This window comes from Talpa europaea (assembly GCF_964194135.1).
Source record: "Talpa europaea genome assembly, chromosome: 16".
Lineage (NCBI taxonomy): Eukaryota > Metazoa > Chordata > Mammalia > Eulipotyphla > Talpidae > Talpa > Talpa europaea.
In genome coordinates this window covers 10753251-10780892 of record NC_140084.1, presented here as the reverse complement: position 1 = coordinate 10780892, position 27642 = coordinate 10753251, and the positions used below count along the sequence as shown (strand labels likewise).

The 27642-nt window shown below is 55.9% G+C and overlaps 1 protein-coding gene across 3 annotated transcripts; it reads left to right on the top strand.

Annotated features, from left to right (window-relative positions):
- Positions 1 to 790: 790 nt before the first annotated feature.
- On the top strand, positions 791 to 25660 carry CALB2 (calbindin 2; the record flags this gene model as incomplete). 3 transcript variants are annotated; one of them, XM_084257202.1, is made up of 11 exons in its annotated part: positions 791 to 887; positions 12467 to 12543; positions 14895 to 14984; positions 16020 to 16100; positions 17476 to 17532; positions 18071 to 18148; positions 18605 to 18660; positions 19258 to 19297; positions 19440 to 19493; positions 20213 to 20284; positions 25135 to 25660. In XM_084257202.1, the coding sequence occupies 11 exons, from the start codon at positions 791 to 793 to the stop codon at positions 25246 to 25248; spliced, it is 816 nt and encodes a 271-aa protein (XP_084113328.1). In that variant the 3' UTR covers positions 25249 to 25660. The 3 variants fall into 3 exon arrangements, with proteins under 3 accessions (XP_084113328.1, XP_084113327.1, XP_084113329.1); XM_084257201.1 differs by having other exon boundaries at positions 25132 to 25660; XM_084257203.1 differs by lacking the exon at positions 14895 to 14984 and having other exon boundaries at positions 25132 to 25660.
- Positions 25661 to 27642: the final 1982 nt, after the last annotated feature.

Sequence of the window (27642 nt, the reverse complement as noted above, 5' to 3'; positions counted from 1 at the left end):
GCGCTGACTCCCCCAAGACAAGTGTCTAAAAACCCCAGAGCCTGCCCAGGTGGAGGGAGGGGTCCAGGGTGGTCGACAACCAAGACCCCAGGGGAGCGTGGAAGCCACTCCTCCAGGCCTATCCAGATGGTCCAGTGAGCGTCCCCTGAATCCAACCACTCCCCAGGACAGCCTTGAGAACGCCTGGCTTCTCCCCAAGACAGGGCCCCATTAGGGGGGCCAGCCAGAGAGCTGGGCTCACATTCTAGCTGGGGCCCCCTTATTTGCTGGGCAAGTCATTTAGTCATCTCAAGTCTCCAGGGCCCCCAACGGAATGCTCGGCAGAGTCAGGCGAGAGAAGGCAGGCGAGACCCAGTGAACGCGCCGTCCAGGTGCTCAGCACTTGTTAAACTTGCAACTGCTGGTGGCCTGGCTGTTCCCGCCGCTGGCAACAAGGCGTGCTGGCTGGACTCGAGGCCGTCGGCGACAGAAGGAAGGGAAGGACAGCCTGTCACGCCCTTTGCACGGAAGACTCTCGAGGGCTTGCCCCCACCGGGCGCGCGAGGGGTCTCAGCTCGGGCGTGCGCGCCCCGCAGCGAACCCTGACCGAGCCCCTGGGCCGCGCCTCCGCCCCGCCGCGCCTCGGGCGGATTCTCTGGGCGCGCGCGCCGCCTGCTGGCGGCCGGGCGCAGGCGCAGCCCGGACAGTATATAAAGGCAGCGTGGCGCGCGCGACCTGGACCAGCCCCGGAGCAGCAGAGCCCGCACGCGGGGACAGCGCTGCGCCGCCTGAGGTCTCCGAGCGGTTCGCCATGGCTGGCCCGCAGCAGCAGCAGCCCCCTTACCTGCATCTGGCCGAGCTGACGGCGTCCCAGTTCCTGGAAATCTGGAAGCACTTTGACGCAGACGGTCAGTAACGCTCGCAACTTCTGTGCCCGTTCTCCCCCGGGGACCTGCGCTGGAGGGAAGGGGGCATCGCTCTAGGCGGCCGCTGGAAGGGTGCTCCAGGGGGGGTGCGGCGGCCGCAGAGCCGCTGAGCCCGGGTTCTCGAGCTCGGAAGACGTCTGGCCGCTCCGATGACAACTGTCAGTAACTTTTCTTCCCTGACATAGATGACAGAGAGCCCCCTGGCTTTGCAGCCTCATTCTGGGCAAGTTGGTGGCTCCCCAGAGAGGAGGCCTGGGCAGGCAAGGCTCCCCACGATTTCCCCTGCCATATTTTCTTCCCTGCCTTCCTCTTCGGGATAACTTCCTGCCTTCGGCTGCTGCAGCCACAGGTCTCAGAAGCCCACTCACTTCTTTTCCCAAGTTCCCCTTCTCTTGAATACCAGGTTAGCCTGGCCACTGTCTCTGGGCTGGGGCCACCTGGGGAATCCTGAAGGGAAACCCAGCCTGTCTGGCCCGGAGCAGGGAGTGGACAATGATATCACCGTCCTGAGCACCCTGGGCCTCCTTCCCCGCATTTTACATCCCTCCTGGGCAGGCAGGTCCCAGCCATAGCGGCAGTAGGTGTGGTGGCGGTAGGATTGGGGTGCCAGCCTCACACTTTCCCCCTGTGATGATAATCCTGGGTGTGGTTGGTGACTCCCTCTCTGGGTGGGGGGAGGTAGAGTCTCAAATGCCTCAGTGAGCAGCCACTGCTCCAGGTGGACTGGCCATTGATTTGTCCAAAAAGCAAGAGCTGACCTGAAAGACTTGTGCAGGTGGTCCCTACCCCTGGGATTCCACAAGCCCACGGTGGTCTCACTCAGGCATAAAGGGAGCGCCCCGCCCCCACCAGAGGCTTCTAATATCCCCAATGATGAGTTGTCCACCACTTCAAGTAATAATATTATTGACTTCCTTCTGTGGGAGCCTGGCTGGAGTGGGCATCCAGAATGTCCTGGCATCTCGGGCCACTGGCAGCATGGGGGCTCAGTGTGTTTATCCTGGGATTGAGGAGAGGAGGAGGGGCGGGAACCAGAGGGAGGGTCAGTGGTGGCTTATTTGATTCTTTCCTCCTCCCTTCCTCAGCTGGGCAGGGCTCAAGGTGGATAAACTGAGGGCCTCTATCCTGAGTGCTTGGAGAGGCAAAGGTTAATGCCTGGAGAGGCTAATACATGAAGTTTAGTTCCCCTGGAGCCAGCTAAGAAAGCTGGGGGTAGGAGGTGGGCAGAGGACCGGGCGTGTGATACCCAGGTGAGAACCATGATCTGCCCATGAATTACTAAGGGAGGTGGGTAGGTCAGTAAATCTGTAAAATGGGACCAAGGAGAGGCTGTACTTCCAGCCCCTGGCTGGTGACATGAAACTCCCTTGGTGAAACGGCTGAGAAGATTGCAGCCTCTTAGTATTCCTGATGACAGACACGCACTCTCCCTAAGGACGCTCCTGCCAGTTTATCTGCACCAGAGACTAGCATGGTTCAAGGAAAGTTACCAAGTGGCCAAGGTTATGCGCCCAGCCTCCTGCCAGATGAGTCAGCTGTAAACAGAGGACTCCGCAGCTCTGCTTCCCCCCTGTTCTAGCAGGGACAACCAATAGCACTCTTGCTAATCCTACAGATCCCTCCATTTATCTGAGACTTTGTACTCTTCAAAACACAAGTGCACCTGCTTGCATCCGCACTGCAAGGCTGCCAGGCAGATGAGGATTCTCCTCCTGCAGACAAGGAAGCAGACGCAGGCGGGACTTCCAGGTCATGTAGCAAGGTCGCCAGCACTTACCCCCCACTCTGGGGCCTGGACACCTGCTGGTGCTAGGAGAGGGGTTTTCTGGGATGAGAGGTACAAGTTTCCTCTTGTCGGTCCATAGATGAGCCCCCAGCCCCAAAGTGATGGGCAATTCCTTTCATTCATTCCAGAAAGGGGCCCTTGGCTTAGCTACAGCATAACCAAGCTGAGTAGGAAGAACTCGGGAGTCTTTGAAGACAAGCCCCCCCTCCATTCACTGTACCTCTGGCTCCCCTCTCCTCCTCTGTGAAAAGGGAGCTGGATGCTTCTTCTTGCCTCCTTATCCACTAGGCATCCTCTGTCCTCTCTGTCCCCTCCTATGTGTGGGCCTCACAGGGAAGGAGGACAATTGGCATTTAAATGCCAGCGAGGTCCTTACCTGTCTGATTTAGGAAGCTATGGGTACAGCCAAATCAGGATTCCTACCACCGAGCCAGGCTGTAGGCCACCTTGCTGTGTGCCTTGGCTCTGACCTTCCTCCTTCCCGCCCTGACCCTCCCTAACACCCCCCACCCCCCGCTGGGAGCCAGTGCTTCACCCCCTTCCCCAGGCACTCCCTGCCCTAACTGGAACCCTCTTTCAGCTCTAGCTTCTGTTTCCACTTGGGGCTTCTCCCCTCACTGAGAGTCCTCCCGCCACGAGCCTGGGGAGGACCTGCCTTTGCTGCTCACCAGGCCGCTGGGGCCCAATTAATCCCAGGCTCCCAGGGAGGCCGCCCCGCCCTCGTGGGTGCGCAGTAAACAGAGACCAGGAGAGAGGGATTGGGGGGGCCCCCCCTCGCTCAGCCGCGGCCTCAAGAGCAGGCAGTCCCCCTCCCGGCGCCCCTGCCCCAGGAGCTAGATTTGTTTCAAGAGGATCCGACCGTAGCCTCGCCGTGGAGGGCGGAAGGAGCAGTTTGAGATGCAGAAATTGGGCCTCCAGGCGGTCCAGAAGAACTTTGCAAAGTTCTTTTCGCAAACTCACACAGCAAAACGGGAAGATGGGGGGCCCCGGAACCCCGTCTCTCCATCCCCTCTGTCCCGTCTGTCGGTCCCCTCCGTCGCCCACAGACCCTTCCTCAGCGGTCAGCCAAGGTCAGGCCTTTGGGGGGGCTCGGGGATCTGGCAGGGGCAGAGCTAGGCCAGAGGCGCACCCCTCGCACCCTTGGGCCCGGCTCCTCTGCCCCCCACCTTCTGCCCCGGGGGCCCTGCAGCGGGGTGGGGCCAACCCCGGGCCCTGAGGGCGGGGGACAGGTGGGGGCCCTGCCGGGGCGGGGGGGGGGCCATGGGGGGGCATGGGGGGCCTACCCTGGCCTTGGGGTCTGCGCCCGCGGTTCTGCTGCCCCGTCCCCTCCTGGCCAGCGCGGCGGCGAGGCTGGGGGCCCCGAGGGCGCGCCAGGGGCCGGCCGCGCCGAGGCCTTCGGGAGAGCCGCCGCCATGACCAGGGCCGTAAGGCAGCGCGGCCGTAAAAGGGCCTGCGGTAAACAGGAGGGCGGCGGCTGCGCTGGGGTGTGTGTGCCTTCCGGGCGCCGGGGCGTCCTGCAGGGTCAGGGTCTAGGGCCGACCCGGTTCCTCACCCGGAAACACCCGTGTCCGCACCTGCCCGCGGCCGCGCCGAGGGCCGGGTCCCCCGAGCCGAGCCGGCGCCCCAAGGGACCGCGGCGATCCCCGCTGGCAAAGAGCCAAAACCGTTCACCATTTTGAAGAAACTTAGACTCATCAGGCTTCACATAACCATTCTTGGGGGGGGGGGGAGGGCAAAGGGTGGGGGGAGGACGAGTTTGGCTCTTTAGCCCCCAACTTGCACCCGGGTGCGCGTCCTCGGGGAGGGCCTGGCGGACGCGCGGCTGTGTCTGCAACCGCCAGAGAACTCGTGTTCTGGAAGGCTGGGGACTCACGAGCCTTTTCTTCTATTTGCCGTAGCCTGGTAACTTCAGGCTTTGATGGGTGGGAGGGGAGCGGTGTGCACCCCAGGGTTTGCAGACTGGTGGACTGTCGTTTTCTGGTACCATGTGCATCCGTTGAAGCCACACCATCGGCCAGTCGTTTTTTCTTGGATGGGAAAATTGCCTGGCGGCCAATTAGCTACGTGGCAAAAATGCCTGTGGCAAAGATACACTTACCCATGAGGGACAAGTTACATGAACCAAGGGGGCTGAGAATACTGTGAATTGGGAGGGAAATGCTGCATTAGGGGCACAGAAAAAGAAAGAGTGCTCATCTCTGCCGTGGAATATTATGCAACCAGTGGGAAGGAGGCGGCATTCCTGGCTGACCGGGAAAGCTGTCCAGAATATATTAAGATTTAAAAAAAAAAAAAAGTAGAATATTATGATAGTCTGAGTCCATTTTTATTATTATTGCAGCATGTATGCTGGGAAAAACTGAAAGAAAAGGGCAGGATTGGCTCTGCAGCGTGTGTGGAGAAAAATGAAAAGGCATTTTCATCACTTAATTTTATAGGGTTTGAAACTTACAGGAGCATGTGTTTCTTGTGTAATCAGCACAACAATAAGGATATAAAAAGAAAATCACTTCATGGGTCTCTCCCCCACCTTCCAAAAGAAGTGTGTGTGTGTGTGTGTGTGTGTGTGTGTCTTCAAGTGTGGGAATCTGCCCAGACTCTTCTGGGCCTTTGCCCACTTCCAGAAGGCCCTGGTGACTAAGGGGGTCTTGAAGCCTCTGCAGAGGCCTGAGCCTTGTTCCTCACCTGTGTGGCCTTGGGGACTTTGAAAATAAGTCCTTCAAACCCACCCAGTCAGAGCACATGCCAGACGCCGTGCCCAGGCTGGTTCTCCCAGCGCCCCCCCCCCCAAATGTTGGGGGGAATGGGTTAGCTGATCAATCAACAGCGCCTCTCAGAGGAGCAGCGTGGAAGGCGGTGGTGGGCCCGAACTAGGGCTCTTAGAGCGCTGAAGGAAGAAGTCCCAAACAGGGTCACAAAATACCTGGTACATATTATATTTACATAAACACTGCGACCTTCACAGTGCGGCATCCCGGTGCTCATCGTAAGATAGTTACAGGATTTCTGAAAGTGACTGCTTCTTGGCACACCGAAGCCACGGGAGCCTGTGCAGGGGGACCCAGGTCATGGTTGTCGTAGGGAGGCTGTCTTTGAACCCCGTTGTAGAGCTCTGCTGGGTCTTTGTGTCTCTTCTAAGCATGATGTCAGGATGTGGGGTTCTTGTCCCTCCACCCTGCCTTGCCTTTCATCCCCAGCGCCCCACTGTTTCACTGTGTCCTTAAGTGGGGAGAGCCCGCGGCGGGCCAGCCCTGGCTGGGTGCCCCCCGCGCCCCATGCAGTCTCCTATCCATCACCCTACCTCTCCAGAGTGATCGCACTAGTTGGGGGTGGGGGTTGGCAGCTGAGTATGAGAGGAGCTGGGGCTCCCCAGGGGAGGCTGCCGCTGGGGTGCATCTTCACAAACAAGATGCTCAGCTCCTTGCCAGGGCAGACACCGCCCAGCAACCCGGCGTCCCTGCCACTTGCCTTGTTTATTCCCCACCAGACTTCGGTGGTTGTACTAGCTGAGTCCGTGGGGCAGGCTTCCAGGGCTAAAGAGACCCCTCAGGGAAATCTCTGCGAGGACCCAGGGAGCCAGAATTAATAGAGCAGGCGCGAGGCTCTCCAAGAACAGTCGCTCCCTGGCCAGCCCCGGCCTCCCCTGGCGAATTACATCATGTGCCCTCCTTTGCCCGGCCCGCCCATCTGGGGCCTCTGGCTGCAGCCCTCCCCCCTCCCCTTTGGCTCGCTGCTGTCCCTCCTTTCCTTTCCCAATCTGCCCCTTCCTTCTGGCCTCGCCTACGCCTGGAAGCAGCCCAGCCTTAGGCTGCCAGGGGCCCACAGGGTCCGCAGGTTCGGGACACGGCCAGCTCGGGAGCCGCTGTTCCAGAAGCAGCCGGACCAGAAAAACAGATTAAAAAGCGAGTGTTGGAACATTCAACTAGTAGCTGTTCGCATGGGTGGTGTTGTTTCCCTGCCCAGGAGCCACTGGGAGGAGCGCGTGTGCCTGTGCCCATCTTTATGATTCCCTGGCGAGACGCGGAGTCAGGCGTGGACCGAGGTGGGCCCGGGCAGGAATGCAGGGGACCCCAGGGCGGGAGGTGGGTCTATGCCACAAACTCTCCTTCCCCCTCAAATTCCTCCTCTATGGCAGGTCCATAATGCCTGTCTTGCCTGGCAGAGTCCTACAGACCAGATGGGCAGGTGGGGAATGGAAGGCTTTATAAATGGGGTACATGCACAAAGCAGACATTGACACTGGGGCCGCGTGCGGGGAGCCACTTCCTGGGCCCAGAGGGCGGTACCTGGCTGTTCCCGGGCGTGCTGAGGGTGGAGGGCTCTCTGCCTTTCCATCAATTGGGACTCTGGGCCCCAGCCAAGTTGCCTGGCCCCAGGAACGCTGTCGTGTGCAACTTAAGGAGGAAGTCTGAATGGCAAGGCAGTTTTTCGATTTTCTCTACACCTCACGTCACAGAGAAAACAGAAGGGTGAGCACTGACTACTCCAGTTCCCTAACCTGAGCATGCAGAAGGCCCTGTTAAAGCAGATTTCTGGGTCTCACCCCCAGAATTGATTCAGGCAGTCCACGGTGGATCCCGAGAACTTGTATTTCTAACAGAGTCACAGGCGCTGCTGTGGCCCGGACAGGTCCCACACTCTGAGTCGTGCTGGTCTCGGCCCGCAACTCCATGGACCCATGGTCCCTTGTCCATTCCAGGCCCAGGTCTGCCACTCCTGAGCTCAGCCAGCATCCTCCCAACCTCCACTGCCTAATGCCAAAGGCATTAACCTGCCTACATTCACATAAGTGTCTTTGAGCTTTTTCTGGCTTTTCATTTTCCTTTTTTCTTTCTTTTTTAAAAAAGATTTTTTTTTTTAAATTTATGTATTTATACAAGAGCTGGAGTCTAGGCCAGAGGTGCAGGGGGTGAGAGGATTCACCAGAGACAGAGTGGGGAGCAGAACAGGTGGCTCTACTGAATACACTGCTGAGGGGAGCAGCAGACGAGACAGGAGAGGTCTGCTGCGCCATGTGGGTCACCTCCCTGGCTGGGGATCAGTATCGAACTCACACCGCAGTGGCTGGCGATAGCTTGATAGTGCTGATAGTGCTGAGCTTAATAGTGCTTGCCAGTGCTGAGACTCTAACCCCTGCACCACCAGGGAGGCACTGGCTTTTCTATTTAATCAACATTTCAAGAAAATGAAGAGATTTTATTTTATAGACCAGTTTTTAGTTTACCAAAAATTGAGAAGTTTTTTATACTCCCCATCCCACTAGCTTCTCCTATTATCCACCCTTACATTAGTGTGATGCATATTTTTATACTTGATGAACCAATGTGGTTACGTTCTTATTAGTTCATAGTTGACAAGGGGTTCACCGTCTGTATTGCACCCTCCTGTGGTCTCATATGTAATAGTTTGGCCACCCTAAAAATGCCCTGTGCTCTTCCTGCTCCCCCAACCTCCAGCCACCACTGGCAGAAAACAGGAAAAGGACAAAGGTTTATAATCCACGAGATGAGGCGTTTAGACATTCTAAATCCTTCTCCTTCATTCCATCCTTCACTCCTATGGGTTCTGAGTCCCTAGGACTCAGTTCTCCCCTGGAAAACATTTGAAAGCAGTTCTCAAATGTTCATGTTCCTACACAGTGAAAAATGCAGATTCTGGGTCAGCTGGTCGGGGTGGGGCTTGGGGTTCAGCAATTCCAACAAGCTCCCAATTACACTTTGGGCAGCAAGCCCTTCTGCTCCAGACGTACTATATTAGACTCTTCATTTTTATAAGCTCCCCCCAGGTAATTCACAAGCACCTTAAAATCTGAGACCTGCTGCTCTGAAACAGTTCTTAAAGCTACCACCAACTGCACTTTACAATCACCCGGAGAGCTTTGACAGCACACTGAGGAAGGTCCCCACCCCAGCTACTCAACTGGAAGCCTGACGGTGGGCCCAGCAGCGCTGTTGTTGGAAAAACTTCCCAAGGGATCCTAGTACGCAGCCTGGCCTGAGCAGCCACCGCCTAGAGAGCACCCCCTAGGGAACACTTGGGCCAAAGAGTCTCCACCCTGGCTTGGTTCAGAGGCCCTTAAGAGGACAGACTATAAAAAGGCTGCTTTGCATTTATGTGCGATTTTACATTTTCCAGCATGTTTGCACTATGTTTCCCGTGTGGCTCTCACAATAGTCCTCTAAAGAAGAGAGGGCATATAAATAGTTTGACCCGTATTCAGGATCAAGAAACGTAGGTCGGGAGAGGTTGGTTTGCTGACCACCACCTGACGGCCATGCGGCTGGTGGCAGAATCCTCTCGCTCAGGTGCCTCTTAGCTGCTCAATTCTTAGGAAATCTGCACACACGGGTCTCAGGGAGAAATAAGGGAGCTTCTTTCCACTCTGGGCCAGCGCACCCTTCAGTCAAGGCTTTCCCAGCGTCTGTGGTCAGATGAATTGTAAAGAAGAGGATGTGACTTTAAATGAGGGGAAAGCAAGAAATGGTGGTGCAGGGTCCCTGGCTCCCACCCAACAACCTGTCCTGAATGGTCTCAGGGTGTGGTTTGATATGGAGGGTAGGAGTGGTGGTTGCCATAGTAACTGCATCCCTCAGGAGATGCACTTGGTGACCAGTCACCCCTACCCCCCATTAGCAGGTGCTAGAAAAGGCAAGTCACTTGTCCAGTGCAGAAGGCCTCGTAGGACATAGACTGACCCGTCTTCAACCTCAGCCCCGGATAATAGCTGCCCCCTGGGGATGGGTCGGGTGTGCTCTGAGGAAGGCCAAAGTAGCGAGGGTCTTTCCCCTCAATGATAGGGGTGCCCCTCTGGGCCCCGCAGCCCCTGCCTGCCTACCTCATCTCTGCTCCTCACCCTCTGCCTTCAGTGGTAGGTCCCAGCGATTCTCGTCTGGCTGCTTCATTCCCATAGACCATCAAATGCTCCTGGGGAACAGGCCCACATTTAAGCTTGCCCCTAGCTCCCCGAGCTCGGGCGCAAAGTCTGACTTTTTGTCATTTCGAAAAACCAAAGACGTCAAACTAAGCCACGCTTCTGTGCCTATGTTGGGGGTACAGACAGGGGTGGTAGAATTCCTGGCCTGGCCAGAGCAGCTCTTCCAGCCTCTGGGCAACTCCCACTGCCCATTCAGCTCATCCAGTGCCTCCATCCCAGCTCCTGACCCCTCCCCCTGACTAACCTTGCTCCTCTCTTTCTCCTCCTTCTGCCAGTAGTGGGGATCCCTCCGAGTGGCTGTCCCTGCCCACCCCACCCAAGCCATCCTGGCAGCCAACCTGTTACATCATCATCATCATCCCTTTGTTGCACTTGACACTATCTGGAAATGTCCTGTTTAAATTAATTTCCTATTGCTCCGCTGCCCCTTGCTCCACCCCTCACCCAGGAAGGCCTGTCACTCTGCAGAACCCCAAACAGCTGGTGACAGAGCTGGAGGAGAAACGCAGCAATGCTGGGATGGGGGGAAGGGATCTTCAGAGTTGAGCAGTGGCTTCTCTGGGAAAGACACCCTGCTGCACTGCTGGGCTGGCTCCCCAAGTTCATTTCAGCCACCTCCTAATTCCCAAAACAGACACACTCGCCTTCACGGGCCATGTGCTGGCTCGGGGCCGCCTCTGAGCCCCTGCTTCCTGGAAGCCCAGGTTGTGCTTGAGGCACCAGGTGGGAGCCCTCCCAGCTCACCCCAGCCTCCGGCTTCTGCACCTGGGCCCAGAGCTGAGCTCAGCTTCCGACCTAAGAAATGGGGTGACGGCCAGATCACTGCAGGAGGTGACCACAGAGAAGAAAATCACTCTTTCCTCCTACTCCAGGAGTCTTCCACTAGATGCCTTTTTGCCTAGGAAACCCTCCCACCCGTCTCCAGCTGGCCTCCAACCAGGCCTTAGGCTCACACTCTTGAATTCCAAGAAGCTTCCCCCAAGCATCTTCCAAGAAGTTTTGCAGAACATTCTAGAAGAAAAATGGCGACTCAAGCATAAGAGGGGGAAAGGTAACTCAAGTCTGGTTCCCCCAACCTCAAAGACAATCAAATCTTTTCTCTGCAGACCAAAAAAAAAAAAAAAAATTTAATCCTTTATCACGTGATTGTCTGTGCTCTAGTGCGATTTCTCCACTAGAGGGCGCCGCTAAGGTTATTGATTCAGAATCTAAATTCCAGACCCCCACACCCTACCCGGCCCCCACACCCACCACACCAAGGCGGGGGTAAAGTCTCTGTCATTATTTTCTTTGTTCACTTTGCAATTCCCTTCACCCCTGAAGCAGATGACCACCCGCCCCTCTTTGCTGTTCAAGTTGCATGCTCTCCGTGGGAACCTTGCTGAGCTGCTGCAGGTCAGATTTGGAATCTGACGTTAGGCCAGTGGTTTCCAGACCTTACTGCATAAGGAAATCACCTGGGGAGTTTAAAAAAAGTCACGGTGCTTAGTTCACAAGCCAAACCAATTACATCAGAGCACCTGAGGATGGGAGCCACACACCTGTATTCTCTGAAGCCCCCGGGGATGGCGTCGTGGGCGGCAGCCTGGGTGGCACTGCCCGAGGAGGCCTGTCCCATTGCCCTGTCGCGCAGGCCTCGGCAGGGGCAAGCTCGCCCTGGTTTCCAGGTCACCTGGGCCTCTGGGGTGAGAGCCTGCAGGACCTCTCACTATTTCTGTGATCTCGCAGGTCAGGCCTTGGCCTCAGGACCTGGTCCTGATAATCGTGCTTCTCACCCAGATTCCTTCCCATCTCATACACAGATCCGGTCACTGAACTCAAACAACAGTGACGTGTCTCGCTGTGGGTGACAGGCTTTACATGCCTAAGTCCCACTTAGTCATAATATTAGCTACTATAACGTGAATTATAATGACCCACTTTGCAGGAGTGACAGGTCAGATTGCCCAAAGCCGGACGGCCAGTGCACGCCGAACTATGGTGGGCCTGCAGCCCAGCCTCAGACCCTCTCTCTCGGTTACAGCGCAGTGGGCCGCCCCCTCGGCTCCTCCCTGTGACCGGCTCTCTCAGGAGACTCACCCCCTGGGACAGATGCCCCAGCCTTTTTCTTCCCACTGTTCCCTCTGGATTAGTTTCCTGAGGCTTCTGCAACAAAGCACCCCAACTGGGTGGGGTGGAACAACAGAAATTCATTGTCTCCCACTTCTGAAGTCCAAAATCAAGGTGACAGCAGGGTGGCTTCCTTCTGGAGGCTCTGAGGGACAGTGTCATTCTGGGGGTGCCAGTCATCGCGGCGCCCCTTGACTTGGAAACGCGTCACTCCAGGCTCCACCTGTCTTCCCACGGCTTTCTCAAACACCAGTCACTGGAGTCAGGGGCGCCCTAATCTACTAGGACCTCATCTTAACTGCAAAGATCCTATTTCCAAATAAGGTCACATTCTGAGATTCTAGATGGGTGAAGATCGTGGGGGGTGACTCCTTCAATTCAATTCACCTCCTTACCCCAGAATGCTACCTCCAACCTCATCGGCCCTGCTTGCTGACAAGTCTCCACGCTGTTGAGTCTCCAGCGCCTGGCAGCGGCCCAGCCTGTCATGAACGCTCCAGCCCCCGGTTAGGCTCAGGTGTTGGGTCCTCCCAGGGTTCTCTCCTGACTGTACGTCCCATCTTGCATGTGTGGGTGCCCGCCCCATGGGTGCAGACCAAGGCTGGCCAGACACTGGCTTGTTGACCAGGAAGAAGTCCTTCTGGACCTACCCCCACCCCTTGCCCAACCCCCACCAGCCTTACTATTTAGCCTCAAGATGAATTGCTTTTTTCTTCTTCCCTCTCTTTACAGGAAATGGGTATATTGAAGGTAAAGAACTAGAAAACTTTTTCCAAGAGCTGGAGAAGGCAAGAAAAGGCTCTGGCATGGTAAGCCCAGCTGTTTGTGGGATTTTCTGACCGTGGCTTTGAACATCGTCTGTCCCAGTTATGCTTCCCATCAGCTGGCCTGACATCCCTGGTCTTGACACTTCAAGTTTTTCTTTCATTTGTAAGGATTTTTTTTTAATGGGATACCCCCTACCAAGAGTACCTTCCCTTAATATCCTAAGGTATCTGGGGTTGAGAGGTGTTCATGAATGAGCAAAAGGAGTTGATGAACCTCCCCAAAAATTGCAAAGCTTTGTGCTTGTGTCCGAGTGTATGAAAATCAGTTTTCCCTCTGGGAGAGCCCACCTAAGATGTGCAGAGGGGTCACGACTCAAGGTGCCCAGGGTGTTTCAAGTGCCCTATTCTAGACTCGGGCTTTTCAGTGGCATCAGTGACATTTGGGACCGGATCGTTTTTGTCATGGGGCTGTCCTGTGCATTGTAGGATGATTTGCAGCACCCCTGGCTGTCTGCCACAAGATGCCAGCAGCACCCCCCAAGTTGAAACAATCAGAAATGTCTCCAGACTTTGCCAGATGTCCCCCATAGGACCATGGGAGTGCAGGACGGTCCCCACTGGAGAACCATAGTTCTAGGCCCACAAAGACTAAATCCTCAGCAAGGACCTAGAGAAACACTGAGGACTGCCCCCAAACCAGCATCTGCACCTGACAGTGCTGCTGGTCTGGTCCATGCAGGCGTCCGGCGGCCCTTCCTAACCTGCCTGAACGGACTCCAGTTCATGTCCCAGGCCCTCTGCGGCAAGGATCCTGCTGCCCCCAGCACTAGCCCGGCACTGGTGAATTCACTAGAATCTTTTGAGGGAGGCTGACGTATTGAGGTGTCTGGACCCGGTCTGTTGTGATTCCTGGGTCTGGTTCTGAAATACTGGGAGTCAGACCCACTCCTTCCCTAGCTCCTCCTGCAGGTCCTGGGAGTTGCGGGTGGGGTCTAGACCCCAACCCACTGCTTATTAGCTTATTAGCAAGTCCTCATGGAAGGTGCCGAAGATGAGTCACAACTGGCCCCAGGTGAGCTAGCTGGGCATAGCCCCCCACCCCCCATGACGGGGAGATCACAGCAACCAGCAACGGGCTTAGGCTGCAGAGGTGACTCTCGGGTTTGTTCATGACCTCCTCACCCCTCACGGCTAGGATCCTAAAGCCTGGATCTCAGTGAACACGGGCTCCAGACCTGATGCTGTTCCCCAGGGAGGCAGAGGAACGTGTTTCAGTGAAAGTGCTTCAACTCTGAAATCCTTCTCTGAGTCATTCCCTTCCTCAGCTGGCGTCAGGGTGATCTCTGAATCTGCCAGCACAATCTCAGCTGAAACCTCCGGGACGGGCTGTCAGAGCAGCTGTCTCCGGGCAGGAGGAACACCGAATGTGGACACAGGGGCATGAGCTCACATTCTGGCCCCTGCCCTGGGGCCTTGCATGAAGTCACCCCATCTTGGCCTGCATTTGTCTATAAAGTGGACAGGCCCACCCTGTGATAATAGCCTAGGGTCATTCCATTTGTAAATGTAAAGCAAGAGTTATTAATAAACTAATGCCTATTGGCACACAGAGACCCCTTCCAAAGGCAAGAAGCAATAGAAGGAATTCAGAAAAGACTCTAAGAGTTGGAGGGATTCTCCTTGGCCCAAGCCCTGGACACACACCCCCGCCCAGAAGTCACCCGGGTAGGCAGAGAGGCCTGGGTTAGCCAGGAAGAAGAGCTGCCAATGCAAAGAACCAGTGGCACCCTGCTGGTCTTCAAGAGCCCCTTAGGCTAGGAGACAATGGGCTGAAGGAATTGTTGACATGCTCGGCCTTCCTGGTCATCAGGAATCTGCTAGACTACTTATATTACCCCTCTATTACAGAAGACTTTCTCCTCACACTTTTCCAGGCACAAAATCACAGTGAAAAATCATGGTGAAATGGGTAGTCTTTAAAGAAGGAAATAAGTCACTTAGCACGCATGGGTGGGGTGCTGACAGCCTATGGGGGGGGGGGGATCGCTGGATTATGCTGGGTTTATTATGCGCTGCCTCGGTAAAATGTTGGGGCCTCCAGCCTGACCTCCAAGAGATGGCAGTAGTCCTGTCCTTTGAGAGAGCAGTGGTTCAGCCCACAGGGGGCAGGGGGGCATATTTAATGACAGGGGCCAGCGCTTGCTGTGTATCCCGTTCCCTTGTGGAAATTGCCGCAGAGCACTGGCCCCGCCTGGCTCCGTGGGTGTATTTGGAGCTCAAAATGACTCCCACCCCTCCTGCCCCAAGAGGGCGTGGGATGCGTGTGTCACCCAGGATCCCAGCAGCCTTATGGCCCCCACCTCCTCCCCACCCCCACCCCCACCTTCCCGCAGATGTCCAAGAGCGACAACTTCGGGGAGAAGATGAAGGAGTTCATGCAGAAGTACGACAAGAACTCAGATGGGAAAATCGAGATGGCCGAGGTGAGCCCCAAGTCCCAGAGCCTGTGTGTGGCCCGCGCCCCTCCCCAGAGCCAGCTGCTGGGGAGCCGCGCCCCCTCTCCGTCCCCCGAGCTGGGGCTGAGGGAAGAGAACACGTGTTGGGGCTTTTTCTAAGTCCCACGAGGAAGGAGGAAACACAAACTGGGCCTAAGAGGGGGAGGGAGACCTTAATGCCCTCAGGGTCCTCCAGGGGGTGTCCATTGTCCCCAAGCCCTGTGTAGGGAGGAGGGGTGAGGACCGTTGCTGTTGGGGAGAGATCCCGCCGCACCTAAAGGCATCCCAAGGCAAGGTTCTTAAAAAAAAGGCTAGAGAGGCGCGTGTTGTTAAACCCATACGGATGTGCAGATGCTAAGGTAAACCAAGGCTTATTGAAAGGGTTCATTTCAGCAAAAAATGTTGGCGTGGGGCACCCACCCAGGCTTCCCCAGCGGCGCCTCCCCCAGGCCCGGGACAGGCAGGTCCCCAGGGGCCCCCGCCTGAGGGGGCCTTGCTGGGCCAAGGCCAGGGGCTGCCGGTGGTCACTTGTCCTCGGGTTCTGGCTCCTTCGCCTTGAGGCCTCACAGGTGTAGGCTTGGGTTTGCGGCGATGCAGGCTGCGCGCCGGTCAGGCCGCCTCTGCCCCACAGCCCCTCACCCCTCTGAAAATCAGCCTTTGACTCGCGGCAGAGGGTTAAGAATGAGGACGGGCAGCTGGGATCCTCTACACTGACTCACACAGTGTTGAAACCAGTGTGACCTCAAGAGGAAGGGAAAAAAAAAAGAATAAAACACATACCAGATTTTTTTTCCTGCTTTAGCTGAATAAAACACTTTATATTCCGTCCCCCAAAAATGCGGATGGGCACTCCCCACCGAGTGGCTGTCTCCTGAGGGACTCACTCTGTCACCACATCCTTTAACCCTTCCTTCCAAAGAAGGAAGCAAACCCCGGAACTCCCCCCACGCCCCCACCAGGCATCTCCCTTCCCTTCCCTCCTACGCTGCCCCCCCTAAGCTTAGTGTCGCTCTGGCCCCGCAGCTGGCGCAGATCCTGCCCACCGAGGAGAACTTCCTTCTGTGCTTCAGGCAGCACGTGGGCTCCAGCACCGAGTTCATGGAGGTAAGGCCGAGCTGCCATCTCTGCGCGTCGGGGCCTGCCTTTCTCCCGGGTTCAGAGCCAGGTCCATCCTGGTGCCTGGGTAAGGTCCCTGGGGGAACCCTGAACCCCTGAGGGCTCGGCTACCCACAGTGGGGGCCGCAGACCAGCATGCCTGCATCACCCAGTGAGTCAGATCTGCATCTGCCAGGATTCCTGGGGGACAGGTGTGTGTGTGTGTGTGTGTGTGTGTGTGTGTGTGTGTGTGTGTCCCAGAAAGTGCGGGGGATGAGGTGAGAAGCAAGCCCGGGTCAAGGACACTTGGGGCGTGCTGTGTGCACACTCTCTCCCCCTTGGGGTTTGGTCACAGACATCTGCATTGTGTGGGCTCTGGGAAATGCGCAGTAAAGACCTGCTCCCCTCTGGGTGGCCCTGGGAGCCCCCGTCCTTTGTTCTCGCTCAGAACAGGCCCTGGAAGTCAGAGTCCCAGGGGCCTGCCTGGGGATCATGACCCTGGCACGACGTACAGCGAGAGAAACCCAGCGAGAACTCCAGTCTCTGGTATTTTCCAGGGCTTCATCGTGCCCTCTCCCCCCAGCCACCCTTAAAATGGGCACTGCTGTCCCTGCAACAGAAATTCTTTGAGATTCTTGTGTGAACTAGGACAACCCAACTCGTGTCTTTGGAGTAACAGATTCTGAGTCCAACAGATGAAACCAGATGGAGACGCAGCAAACTACCCATTGTTTCTTGCCGTGTTTCTGGGGAAACACACTCTCAATGTATGTGTCCCTCAGGGTGACACCCAGCCCATGCCCCACACACACCCCCACGAGCTCTACCTGCCGTGATAAATAACAGCTGACTTGTGACGTGACTGCCATTTGCCGTGTTAAATCCATTTCCAGCCACCGGTAATCCCCTCTGCGTGAGTCACCGCCTGAAACCCCCGGGGAGGTAGCCCCGCCTCCCACAGGGCAGTCTGTCCCCACGTGGTAGGAAGTCACTTAGAAATACCTGATTCTCGGGGCGAGAGCGTCATTTTTTAAGTGGCAGCTTGCCTAAGCGTCAGATGTGGGTTGCATTTTTCGGTGCTTTAGAGGACTGTCTCCAGTTTTTCAAGATGGCAGAGTCCCGTGCCCACAACCTGTGTCAGGCCCACTGTGCCCTAGTTCTCCCCCGGATGGGTGCTGCCAACCTAACACCTTAGCCAGTCACCTCTGGGTACAAGATGACGCAAAACCAAGCCCCAGGCCTGCAGCCAGTTAAAGTGGAGACCAACCCTGCGCTCTCCCTCCCCCCGTGTGACCTGGGCCAAGACACGCTGACCCCGCCTGTCCACTGGGGAGGTGGAGAGGCTTACCCTGTAGGACGTGGCTAACAGGCACTCCCGTTGCAGGCTTGGCGGAAATACGACACAGACCGAAGTGGCTACATCGAAGCCAACGAGCTCAAGGTAGGGTGGGCCTGGAGGAGGGCATGGGGAAGGGGCTGGGGTCAGCCTGGCAGGGGATTCGGGGAGCCTGGGGCAGGGGGGCAGAAGGAGGAGACACCGGCTGAGGGCTGTGGGTTGGTGGTCTGCTGAGGATCCTCAGGGCAGCCGCGTGAAGCCAGAACGTGGAGCTCCTCGCCCCAGAGTTCAACCATCCACACTCCGCTGCACATCAGTGCCCAGGACAGGCATCCTGGAGGCGATTCCAGCAGACTGGGCTTCTGGCCTGTGCATGTGCCCCTCAGTTCCTCCGGGACCACGGGTCCCCAGAACTGTTTAGCCTTGTGTGCTGGGCTCTGGGAGGCAGAGCCAGTTCCGACTGCCTGTCCTCTGGGGCCTTCAAGGCCACTCCGCGGTGTTAAGGGAATAGGGACTCATGAGGAGTGTCAGCTGTGCCGACAGAAGACCTCAGAAGGCAGTGCTGTCCATCTAGTGGACAGCTACGTGGATGAGGGGCTGCCTGACTGGGTCAGGAATTCTGAGGAGGTCTTTGGTATTCCAGGGGTTCCTATCCGACCTGCTGAAGAAGGCAAACCGGCCTTATGATGAGCCCAAGCTCCAAGAATACACCCAGACCATCGTGAGTGCACCCAAGCCCCTCCCAGGGGCGCAGGGCTGACTCCCCAGCTGGTGGGATTCCAGGTCTGCAGGGTCTCTTACTGGCTGACTCTTTAGCCCCACGTGAAATGACTCCCAGTGGCCCGTGGCCCCCACACAGCCTCTCTTAAGTCCCCACAGAGCTGGGAGCATGTGTTTCCATGACAACCTGCAACTCCAGGAGAGGGTAAACTCAGAGAGGGTTGGGCCGTCAGCACTGGCCTCCTGGCCTCTGGGGAGAGGAGGGAAGGACAGAGACCGTGTCCCCAGCAATCGACTTAGCTCCTGGGGCTCCGGGTGAGGTGACACAGATGAGGCAGGAGCACACTCCCTCCACCCACCTTCCGTTCCCATCCAGGACACAGGGAGACGACAGGGCAGCTCCCACATGACAGAAGGTCAAAGCAAATAACCCAGGTACCCCTTTCTGTCCCCACAGCTGCGGATGTTTGATTTGAATGGGGATGGCAAGCTGGGCCTCTCAGAGATGTCCCGGTAAGTGCCTGCCCTTGCCCCAGTGTCTCTTCTAACAAGATCCCTGCAGACCATTCCTGTGCTACTTTCTAGCTCTAAGATCAATCAGTGGGAAAGTGACAAGTCAGGGGCCTCCCTGGGGGCGCAAGGGATTAAGTCTCAGCACTGTGAAGCTGTCCGCAGCCGCGGCAGCACGAGCTTGGTCCCCGGCCAGGGAGCTACCCACATGGCGCAGCAGACCTCTCCTGTCTCGCCCGCTGCTCCCCTCAGCAGTGTGTTTCAGTAGTCACCTGTTCTGCTCCCCACTCTGTCTCTGGAGAATCTTCTCAGCCCCCACATCTCTGGCCTGCACCCCAGTTCTCGTATGTATAAATAAATAAATCTTAAAAAAAAAAAAAGTGACAGGTCAGGTGCCCCGAAGCTTAGACAAAGCTAGACAGAGCGGTGGCTCTCAGCACCTCAATGCCCCTGTCGCTCTCCTTTTAGAGCTCTCCACTAGCTCCTGCTCAGCGGTGGTTTCCCTGACTAAAGGCACAGCTTCTGCATCCCCCACCCTCCGCAGCCCTGGCTCCTGCCTCTGCTGGTCTCCTAACCCCTGTTCTATCACTTTCTTTCCAGACTCTTGCCCGTACAGGAGAACTTCCTGCTTAAATTTCAGGTAAAAGAGGCACTTTGCTTTCCTTCGCGCCTCCCTTCCCCTCATGCCTCTGGGCGCGCCCCTCCCGCCTGCTCCCCAGACCCACTGCACGCGCAGGCAGGCTGGCACTTCTGCTTCTCCCTTTCACACCTTGACCTTGCAGGGCATGAAGCTGACCTCGGAGGAGTTCAACGCCATCTTCACATTCTACGACAAGGTAAGAGGGAGGATGCAGTGTGGGGTGGAAAAGCAGGAAGCCCCCACGCACCCCTGCGCTCCCACACCCCACAGCGTCTGCACAGGGAGGCGCCAGTTGGTCCTTAAGGACAACGGAGCCGGCAGAGAGGCATCCTGGGCCCTGTCTCTCCTCCCGTCCGTGACTCCTGGCAGCATCTTCTGTTCTGTGAGAAGATAAATGTCATCTGCATTCCCGGGCCTGTGGAACCCAAGGGCTTTTGGTCCTTAACGTGCAGGAGAGAATGGTTGGTGGATGCTCAGAGTTCTGCGTCCTCCGCCTACGGGGGGTGCTCGGTGTTGCAGCATAGCAGGTGGTTATTCTAGAAGCTGGGGTGAGAGGCCCTCCTGACCACAATCACCCCCATCTTAGTGCCCCCTGCAGTATGGCTCCAGTGGTCTTGGAGTCCACGATACTATGGGATGTGACACTCAGGGAGTTAGCCAAGCGCTTCTGCAACCACAGGTATCCTTTCCATGCAAATGGAAGACAACGGAACAAAAGGCCACTAAAAGCTGGCCCCAAACTGTCCAGTCCCTGCATTAACAGGCAAAATCTGGGCAACCCATTATTTTGGCCCGGCCACCTCCTTTTGCAGAGTAACGGGAGGGGAGGTCAGGCTCAGAGACCTCCCTAGAATGCATGGAAGGGGGGCAAGAGGCGGGTCGGGGTAGCTGTGTGTGAACTCTGCTCCCCGACAGGACGGAAGTGGCTACATTGACGAGAATGAGCTGGACGCCCTGCTCAAGGATCTGTACGAGAAGAACAAGAAGGTGAGCCAGTGAGCCCAGCAGCTGGGGTGATGTCCTGGGAGGGGTGGAGGGAGGCTTCTGAGGGAGGGTGGGAGGAAACCCGCAAGGGTGCAGTTTGCTCCCCGCTCATCAGCCCGGACAAGCCAGTGGCCTTTGTTTTGCTTGTCTCTGGTGAGGTTTCCTTTGGTTTTGATTGCCCCAAATACGCATCACATGAAGTTGCCCACCTTCACCACTCCTCAGTGGCACGGCGGTGCTCTCCTCATCTTCCCAACATGACAATCTGTCCTGGTTAAACTCCCCACTCCTCCCTCCCCCAGCGGCCCACGCCCACCACCCTGCCGTCCCTATAGACGCGGTGGCCCCAGGTCCCTCACATAAGCAGCCCCATCCTGGATGTCTTTTGTGACAGGCGAGTCCACTTAGCCTAACACCCGCCCCCCAGTTACACGCGTGTTGTAGCCTGTGTCAGAATTTCCTTCCCTTTTCAGGCAAACATTCCACTGCACCACCTGCAGTTTATCTGCTCGTCGCTGCTCCACACCTAGGCTGCTTCTGTCTGTGGGCAGTTGTGCATGACCGGGTGATGGGCAGTGGGGGTTTTAATTGGCTCAGCTCAGGGAAGCATCAGCCTCACCACCAACAAAAAAGACGAGCGACCGGAGATTGTGGAGAACCAAGAGCAGGGGTGTGGGTCTGCTACTCCTAAGTGGCCTGTTCAGCCACCATTTTTTGTTACCTGCAGTTCTGCATTCCTATACAAGGTCAGAACTGCCCGGTCACTCAGTCATAGGAGCCACACCTTACAAGATGCTTTTCTTTTTTTTTTTTCTGCTTCAGTTACATTTTCTTAGGTTTATTAGCCCATGTTGCCTTTCAAATTTTTTTTCATTTTTTTCATTTAAATTTTATTTTTATATTCCCCATACAATACAACCCCCTTATTTTGACCCCAATCCCTCCTTTCCCCGCCCCCACCCCCCATAGAGTGTCTCTGGTTCATAGTTTTTTGTTGATTTTGATTTTCACTTTCTTATAGTTATTCATTTTCCTGGTCCCTTATTTAAGTTTTCTAGATTCCTGCTATGAGTGAGACCATCCGGTATTTTTCTTTTTCTTTCTGGCTTATTTCGCTGAGCATGATCCCTTCCAGCGCCATCCATGTTGCTGCAAATGGCATGTGTTTATCTTTTTTGATTGCTGAGTAATATTCCATGGTGTATATGTACCACATCTTCTTGATCCATTCATCTATTTTTGGGCATTTGGGCTGTTTCCAAAGCTTAGCTATTGTAAACAGTGCTGCTATAAACATAGGGGTGCAGGTGTTCTTTGGAATTGATGTTTCTGTGTCCTTTGGGTAAATACCTAGGAGTGGAATTGCTGGATCCTATGGAAGCTCTATGTTTAGTAGGTCCAGAAATCTCCACACAGCTCTCCATAGTGGTTGGACCAGTTTGCGCTCCCACCAACAGTGCAGAAGAGTTCCTTTTTCTCCACACCCTCGCCAACATTTGTTGTTGCTAGTTTTTTTTTTTTTAAATATGTGTTGCTCTTTTTTTTTTTTTTTTAAGATTTATTCATTTATTTATACAAGCACTGGGTACAGCCAGAAGCGCGGGGAGGGTGAGAGGATTCACCAGAGCCAGAGTGGGGAACAGACAGGCAGACTGATGAAGCACACTGCTGAGGGTAGCAGCGGGAGGCAGGAGAGGTCTGTGCGTCATGTGGGACCCTCGCTGGCAGCCGGGGATCGAACCTGCACTGCAGAGGCTGCAGGCAGCTTCGCAGCCCAGCTCTCAACCACTGCGCCACCGGGGAGGCCTGCTAGTTTTTTTAATATGTGCCATTCTCACTGGTGTAAGATGGTATCTCATGGTAGTTGTGATTTGCATTTCCCTGATGGCAAGTGATGTTGAACATTTTTTCATATGTCTGTTGGCCATTTGCATTTCCTCTTCAGAGAAGTTTCTTTTTAGCTCTTCTGCCCATTTTTTGACTGGATTATTTTCTTTGTTGTTGTTGAGTCTCATCAGCTCTTTGCAGATTTTTGTGATCAGTCCTTTATCATTAGTGTTGGGTGCAAAAATGTTCTCCCAGTTGGTGGGGTTTCTCTTTGTTTTTGTTATTGTCTCTTTTGCTGTGCAGAAGCTCTTTAATTTGATGTAGTCCCAGCTGTTTATCTTTGCCTTCACTATCACTGCTTTGGGCGATGTGTCTGTAAAGATGTCTTTGATGGGCATATCACGTAGTGTTTCGCCTATATTTCCTTCTATGTATTTTATGGTTTCAGGTCTTATGTCTAGTTCTTTAATCCATTTTGAATTGTTTTTTGTGTATGGTGTGAGGTAGTGTCAAGCTTCATTCTTTTGCATGTAGCAACAAAGTTTTCCCAGCACCATTTATTGAACAAACTTTCTTTGCTCCAATGCATATTCTTTGCTCTTTTGTCAAAGATTAGTTGACCATAAATCTGTGGGTTTATTTCTGGATTTTCTATTCGATTCCATTGGCCTATGTGTCTGTTCTCTTACGAGATGCCTTTCAAATCAACCAAGAGCTTAAAGCTTGACCACTCTGGGAAGGGGATGCTTCTCAAGGTATGACCAGGAACGCCTGGGGGGCCGAGGACCGATATATGACAAGGTACCCCAGAAGGTGATCAGTGGAAAGCCTTGTAGATAAGATTGAAACCCTAGGTGATCTAGGGCTTGATCTTAATTGCAATACCAAGTCATCAAGCAGATGCGAGGTGCCTGGAGGGCAGACTCACAATCCCTGATACTATAGATGACAGCACATTTTCTAGTCTCGCCCCTCCCTTTTCTTCTGGTCCTCCATCCCCTCACAACTGATGCTGCATGATTATTCGATCAATAAAAAAGGCCAGAATCTTGCTCTTCTGCAGCATCCTGCACCCTAGTTTGCTCCACGACCTCCCTTTGTCAGTGCGGTGTTGTCAGCGCAACACAGGGAGACCAGAAGACTTTCTGAATCAATTAACTGCAGAAGCTGGGGCTGAGGACGGGGCTAACTGGAGTCCCACAAGCACTTGTTCCCCTGGATCCCCCTGCCTTGGCGGTCATGTTGCCTCTTGGACAGACCAGGAGCCCCCAACCCAGAGACAAGTCTTTGCGATTGTCTCCCTTCACCTCCTGGAAAGGTATTTCTCTGAGCATTTTTGCTGCTTTCTTTAATCAGACAATGAAGGGCAGTGGTGCCTCGCACTGTCTGCACGCCTTGGCTCCCAGACAAGACCTAAATTGACTGCTCAGTTTCAGGGGGAACTCATTGTAGCCTCTGACCCTGTCTCCCTGTTCAGTTGCTTTCCAGTCTCTCTGTCTTTGTCCTGAACAGCATCCTCATTTTCTTCACACACCCCCCCCCCCTTTTATATAACCTACAGTTGCTTCCAGTTACAAGTGAGCAAACGCCTCCTAGGAGGTAAGATGTATGCCGAGTACTGCTTGAACTCAGCAAACTTCTTCCTGGCACCAAAATCTAGGCAAGGGCTGTCAATGCACCCTTAGGTGCGCACACCACATTGGGCACAGGACAGTGCAACTGCCTTCAGAGACCTGATTATCCCACCTGCGGCTCTGCTTTACACCGGCGGTGGGCTGAGCCAGCAGGCGCGTTACATCTCTGGAGACCCCACACTTCCAGATCGCCACCTAGCTAGGTGCTCTCCTGATGACCACACACGACAACAGCTATGGCCACACTGCTTGAGTGGAGCTGTGCAAACAAGGGAGCAGGTGTTGGGGTTAGGGAGGCGCTCTGGAGGTTAGAAAACAAGAATGTGAAGAAAGTTGTTCTCCGAGAGACTGCCCCGCAGCAAGCTCCAGACCTGGCCCCTGGGGGCCCAGGGAAGGACCTGAGTAGAAGAAGATGTGAACGGCCAAACCGGGTCTTTCACTGTCCACCCAGAAAGCCACGCTCTGACCACAAGAATGCCTTTGCACAGGAGCTTATTACGCACGGCGGCAGGGCGCTGTGAGGAGGTGCAGGACATGAGGAGAGTGGGGGCTTCACATTCCCGGGCCTGGGGTGGTGCTGGGCAGGGCAGGCTCATAAGCCAGTGCTCACTTCTCCAGCAGAGACTGCCCGTCGGGGTTAGCCACCTGTGAAGGTCAGCAGATGCTCGCCTGGGTGTTATCCACCTTGGAGGGCACAGGGAACTTTGTTTTGAAACATAATACAAGGTTCCCAGCAATCCAGGAAGAAAAAAGTCACAGACGCGGTGGGGGTGGGTTTAGGGAGGATAGGGTGATTTCATTTGTTTAACTTTTCAAATACAAAGCTTAATTTATGGGTGGTAGAGGTGGGGGATCCACCACAAGCACCCCCTTCGCAGATGCATGGTCCAGGTTGATGGCTCGCGGGGACCGGGATACAGCTTCTGATAGGCCGATGGGATTCCATCATTCCCATCCTACTGGGCTGGTGGGATTCCCATCCCAATGATGCAATTTCCCAGCATTCCTAAGGCAACAACTCCCTAAAGCCTTTGAGGCTTCAAGCAAGTCGCAGGCCCAGCACACCGGCAGCCCCTCCCCGCAACTGCTGGGACCACGGAAGCTGCAGGGCAGCGAGTTTTCTGCTGCTCGGCTGGCCAGATGGGGTCCCCTCCTTGGCGCCTCACTGGGCACACCCCAGTGTTATGATTTAGGTGACATTTCCAGGGACTTCACTTTAGGCAAGGTGCTCCCCAAAGCTGGAGACACTGGCAATGCGGCCCAGGTCTGTATCCCGCCAGACCACCTGCTGGGGAGGGGGAAGAGTCCCGTGCCCCGGTGGACAGGTGGGTGGTGCGGCTGCCGACAGCCGGCACTGAGCCTGCTCCCCTGCTCGGCCTGTGTCTCTAGGAAATGAACATCCAGCAGCTCACCAGCTACAGGAAGAGCGTCATGTCCTTGGCTGAGGCGGGGAAACTCTACCGCAAGGACCTGGAGATTGTCCTCTGCAGCGAGCCCCCCCTGTAAAAGGGGGACAGGGGCTGCTTCTCCACTGCCCCCAGAGCCTGCCCCTGCTGCCCTGCCACCTCTACCCAGACCTGGAGATCGTGAGCCCCCCCGTCAGCCCCCCTGCATCCTGCACACCCCGGCCTGCAGAACGGGGAGGGAGAAATGGAGGATGGGCTGCTGGCCACCTGGGGCCCCTCCGACTGGCCCCGGACGGGCACGTGCTCCTGTGTGGGCGCATGCCACACGGGAGATGGGCGGGGGCGCAGGTGGGCTCCGGTTCTCCTCGCTGTGATGCATGAGCTCATTCGCTGTACGATTTAGCTTCTGTGTCCAACCGAGTGGACCCCCGCCCCGGCCCTCCCCGCTGGCCCGTAGCTGTCCGCTCAGATCCCCGTCTGTGGAGGCGCCGCCCCTGCCTCGTCCTGACTCCACGTGCTCCTCTTCCCTTTGGGTTTCTTGTCGTCTTGTTTACCAAAGAAGCGTTTACAGACAATAAAATGGAAACATCCTGCTGTGGAAGCTGAGCCGGTTCTGTGGCGGGGGCAGCGTCTGTGTTTAGCCGCCCTTGGTGGCAGAGAGGGCGGCAGGCAGGCAGGGCCTGGGCCCGCCCACCCCTCCGCGGGCACCACCAGCCTCTCCGGCTCCCTCGGCCTCACTGCCCCCATCTTCGTCCCGTCACTTCTTGGCTCCATTTTTGTTCCCACATCTCTCAGATTAGACCTGTTGCCTGTTCCTTGAAAGCTTCCTCCTGTGAGGCGGAGGGACGGTGCCCTGTCTCCTCTGCACCGAGGAAACTCACATGGGGTTCAGGGCATGAACCCGGCCAACTGAGCCCATGTTCTTTATAACAGGGATACCAATGGGGTGGGGCAACAGTGGGGTCAGGTAATTCTCCCAAATGGGGGGACTTCCATCCAGGAGTTCTAGAACCCTGAGAATTTAACTTCTAAACACAGCTGAGCCCACAATTCACCCCCTGTCCCCTAGGGGAAGGGCCGGTTTGGCCTTTGGGTCCCGTGGGGCTCTATGACCCTGAAATTTGACCCCCACAACAATCCCACAAGCCAGATACTCTTTTCAGGCGAAGAAAGTAACTTTTAAAGACATGAAACTGTTCAAGGCGCTCTCGGCAGAAGCAGAACTTGAACCCAGCTGGTCTGACTCCAAATCGCCTCGGTGGAGTCCTTGCCACCCTGGAGCCTCCTGTCCCGGTGCACAGACCATGCAGGGCCCCGGAGCCCTCCTTTCTCTCCCAGCCACACCCCTTCCTGAGAGACCTGTCCTCTCCACAGCCCGGGGGCCTCTGGCTGCTGCGCACACCAGCCTGGACCAGAGGGACATCACGCGCAGGCTGGGCCAGGGGCCAAGAGCCTCCCGGAGCCTGAGCCTGAGGTCCAGGGCTGTCGTGGAGAAGGTGTGGCCCTGCAGCCAGGTGCTGCTTTGGGGGCGAGAGGTGGCAGCAAGACCAACCCGAACCAAGATCCACCTGGTGCTGTGGAGAGCAGAAGCCATCAAAGGGCAGCGGAGAAGACAGCAGAGGGCGCCCTGGGGTCAAAAGTCAGAACGGGAGGGAGGAGCTGGGGGAGAGGAAGAAGTGGGGGCGGAGGAAAAAAAATAAGCCAAACAGAGAGAAACCGTGAAAGGACAGGTCCTTCGAGGAGGCCCTGCCGCACTTCTTCCTCACGCCTTCTCCCCTCCACACCCTAAAAGCCCATTTCTGTCCTCTGTGCACAGGCCCCCTTTTCATCCCTGGTTTTCGGCCGTGACCCCTGGATGAGGTGCTCTGGCCTCACACACACACACACACACACACACACACACACACACCCCTGTATCTGCATCCCCCTCAGTGTCCTGGAAAAGTGGGGTCAGTGGCTGCCACAGTTTGGGGTCCACTTGGCGGCAGAGCTGGTCCTTTTCTACTTGGCTGCGGCGGAGTCTTCCCCAGGCACACTCACAGGAAGGGCAGACTCATGCTCTCAAGACGGGGTCTTCTTTACTGAGCCCATTCAGTCCATTGTGAACACAGAAATGGTGGGGTGGGGGCGAGAAGAGCGTCGCCACAGGCCAGCAGGGCCCGGGCCGGGGAGAGCTGAATGGTAGCCGAGGCGTTCGGGCGTGCGGGGCGGCCTCTGCTTCTCCTTTCTCACTGGGAACACTAGACTTCGCAGCCCCGCTCTACTGCCTTGGCTTGCCCTGGAGAGCTTTGGCTCCTGAGGCCAAAGTCTGGGACAGAGCAGCCCCGGGCAAGCATGGAGCTCTCCAGCTCTCCGGCAGGGGTCTCCAGGGTACCTTCTGCGTTCACACCATCCCTTTGGAGAGATGACCAAGAGCCAGCACAAACCCCTCTAACTCCATATGGGGAGGGCGAGGGGTCTCCCAGGCTCATCCCAGGAATGGCCCCACCCCAAT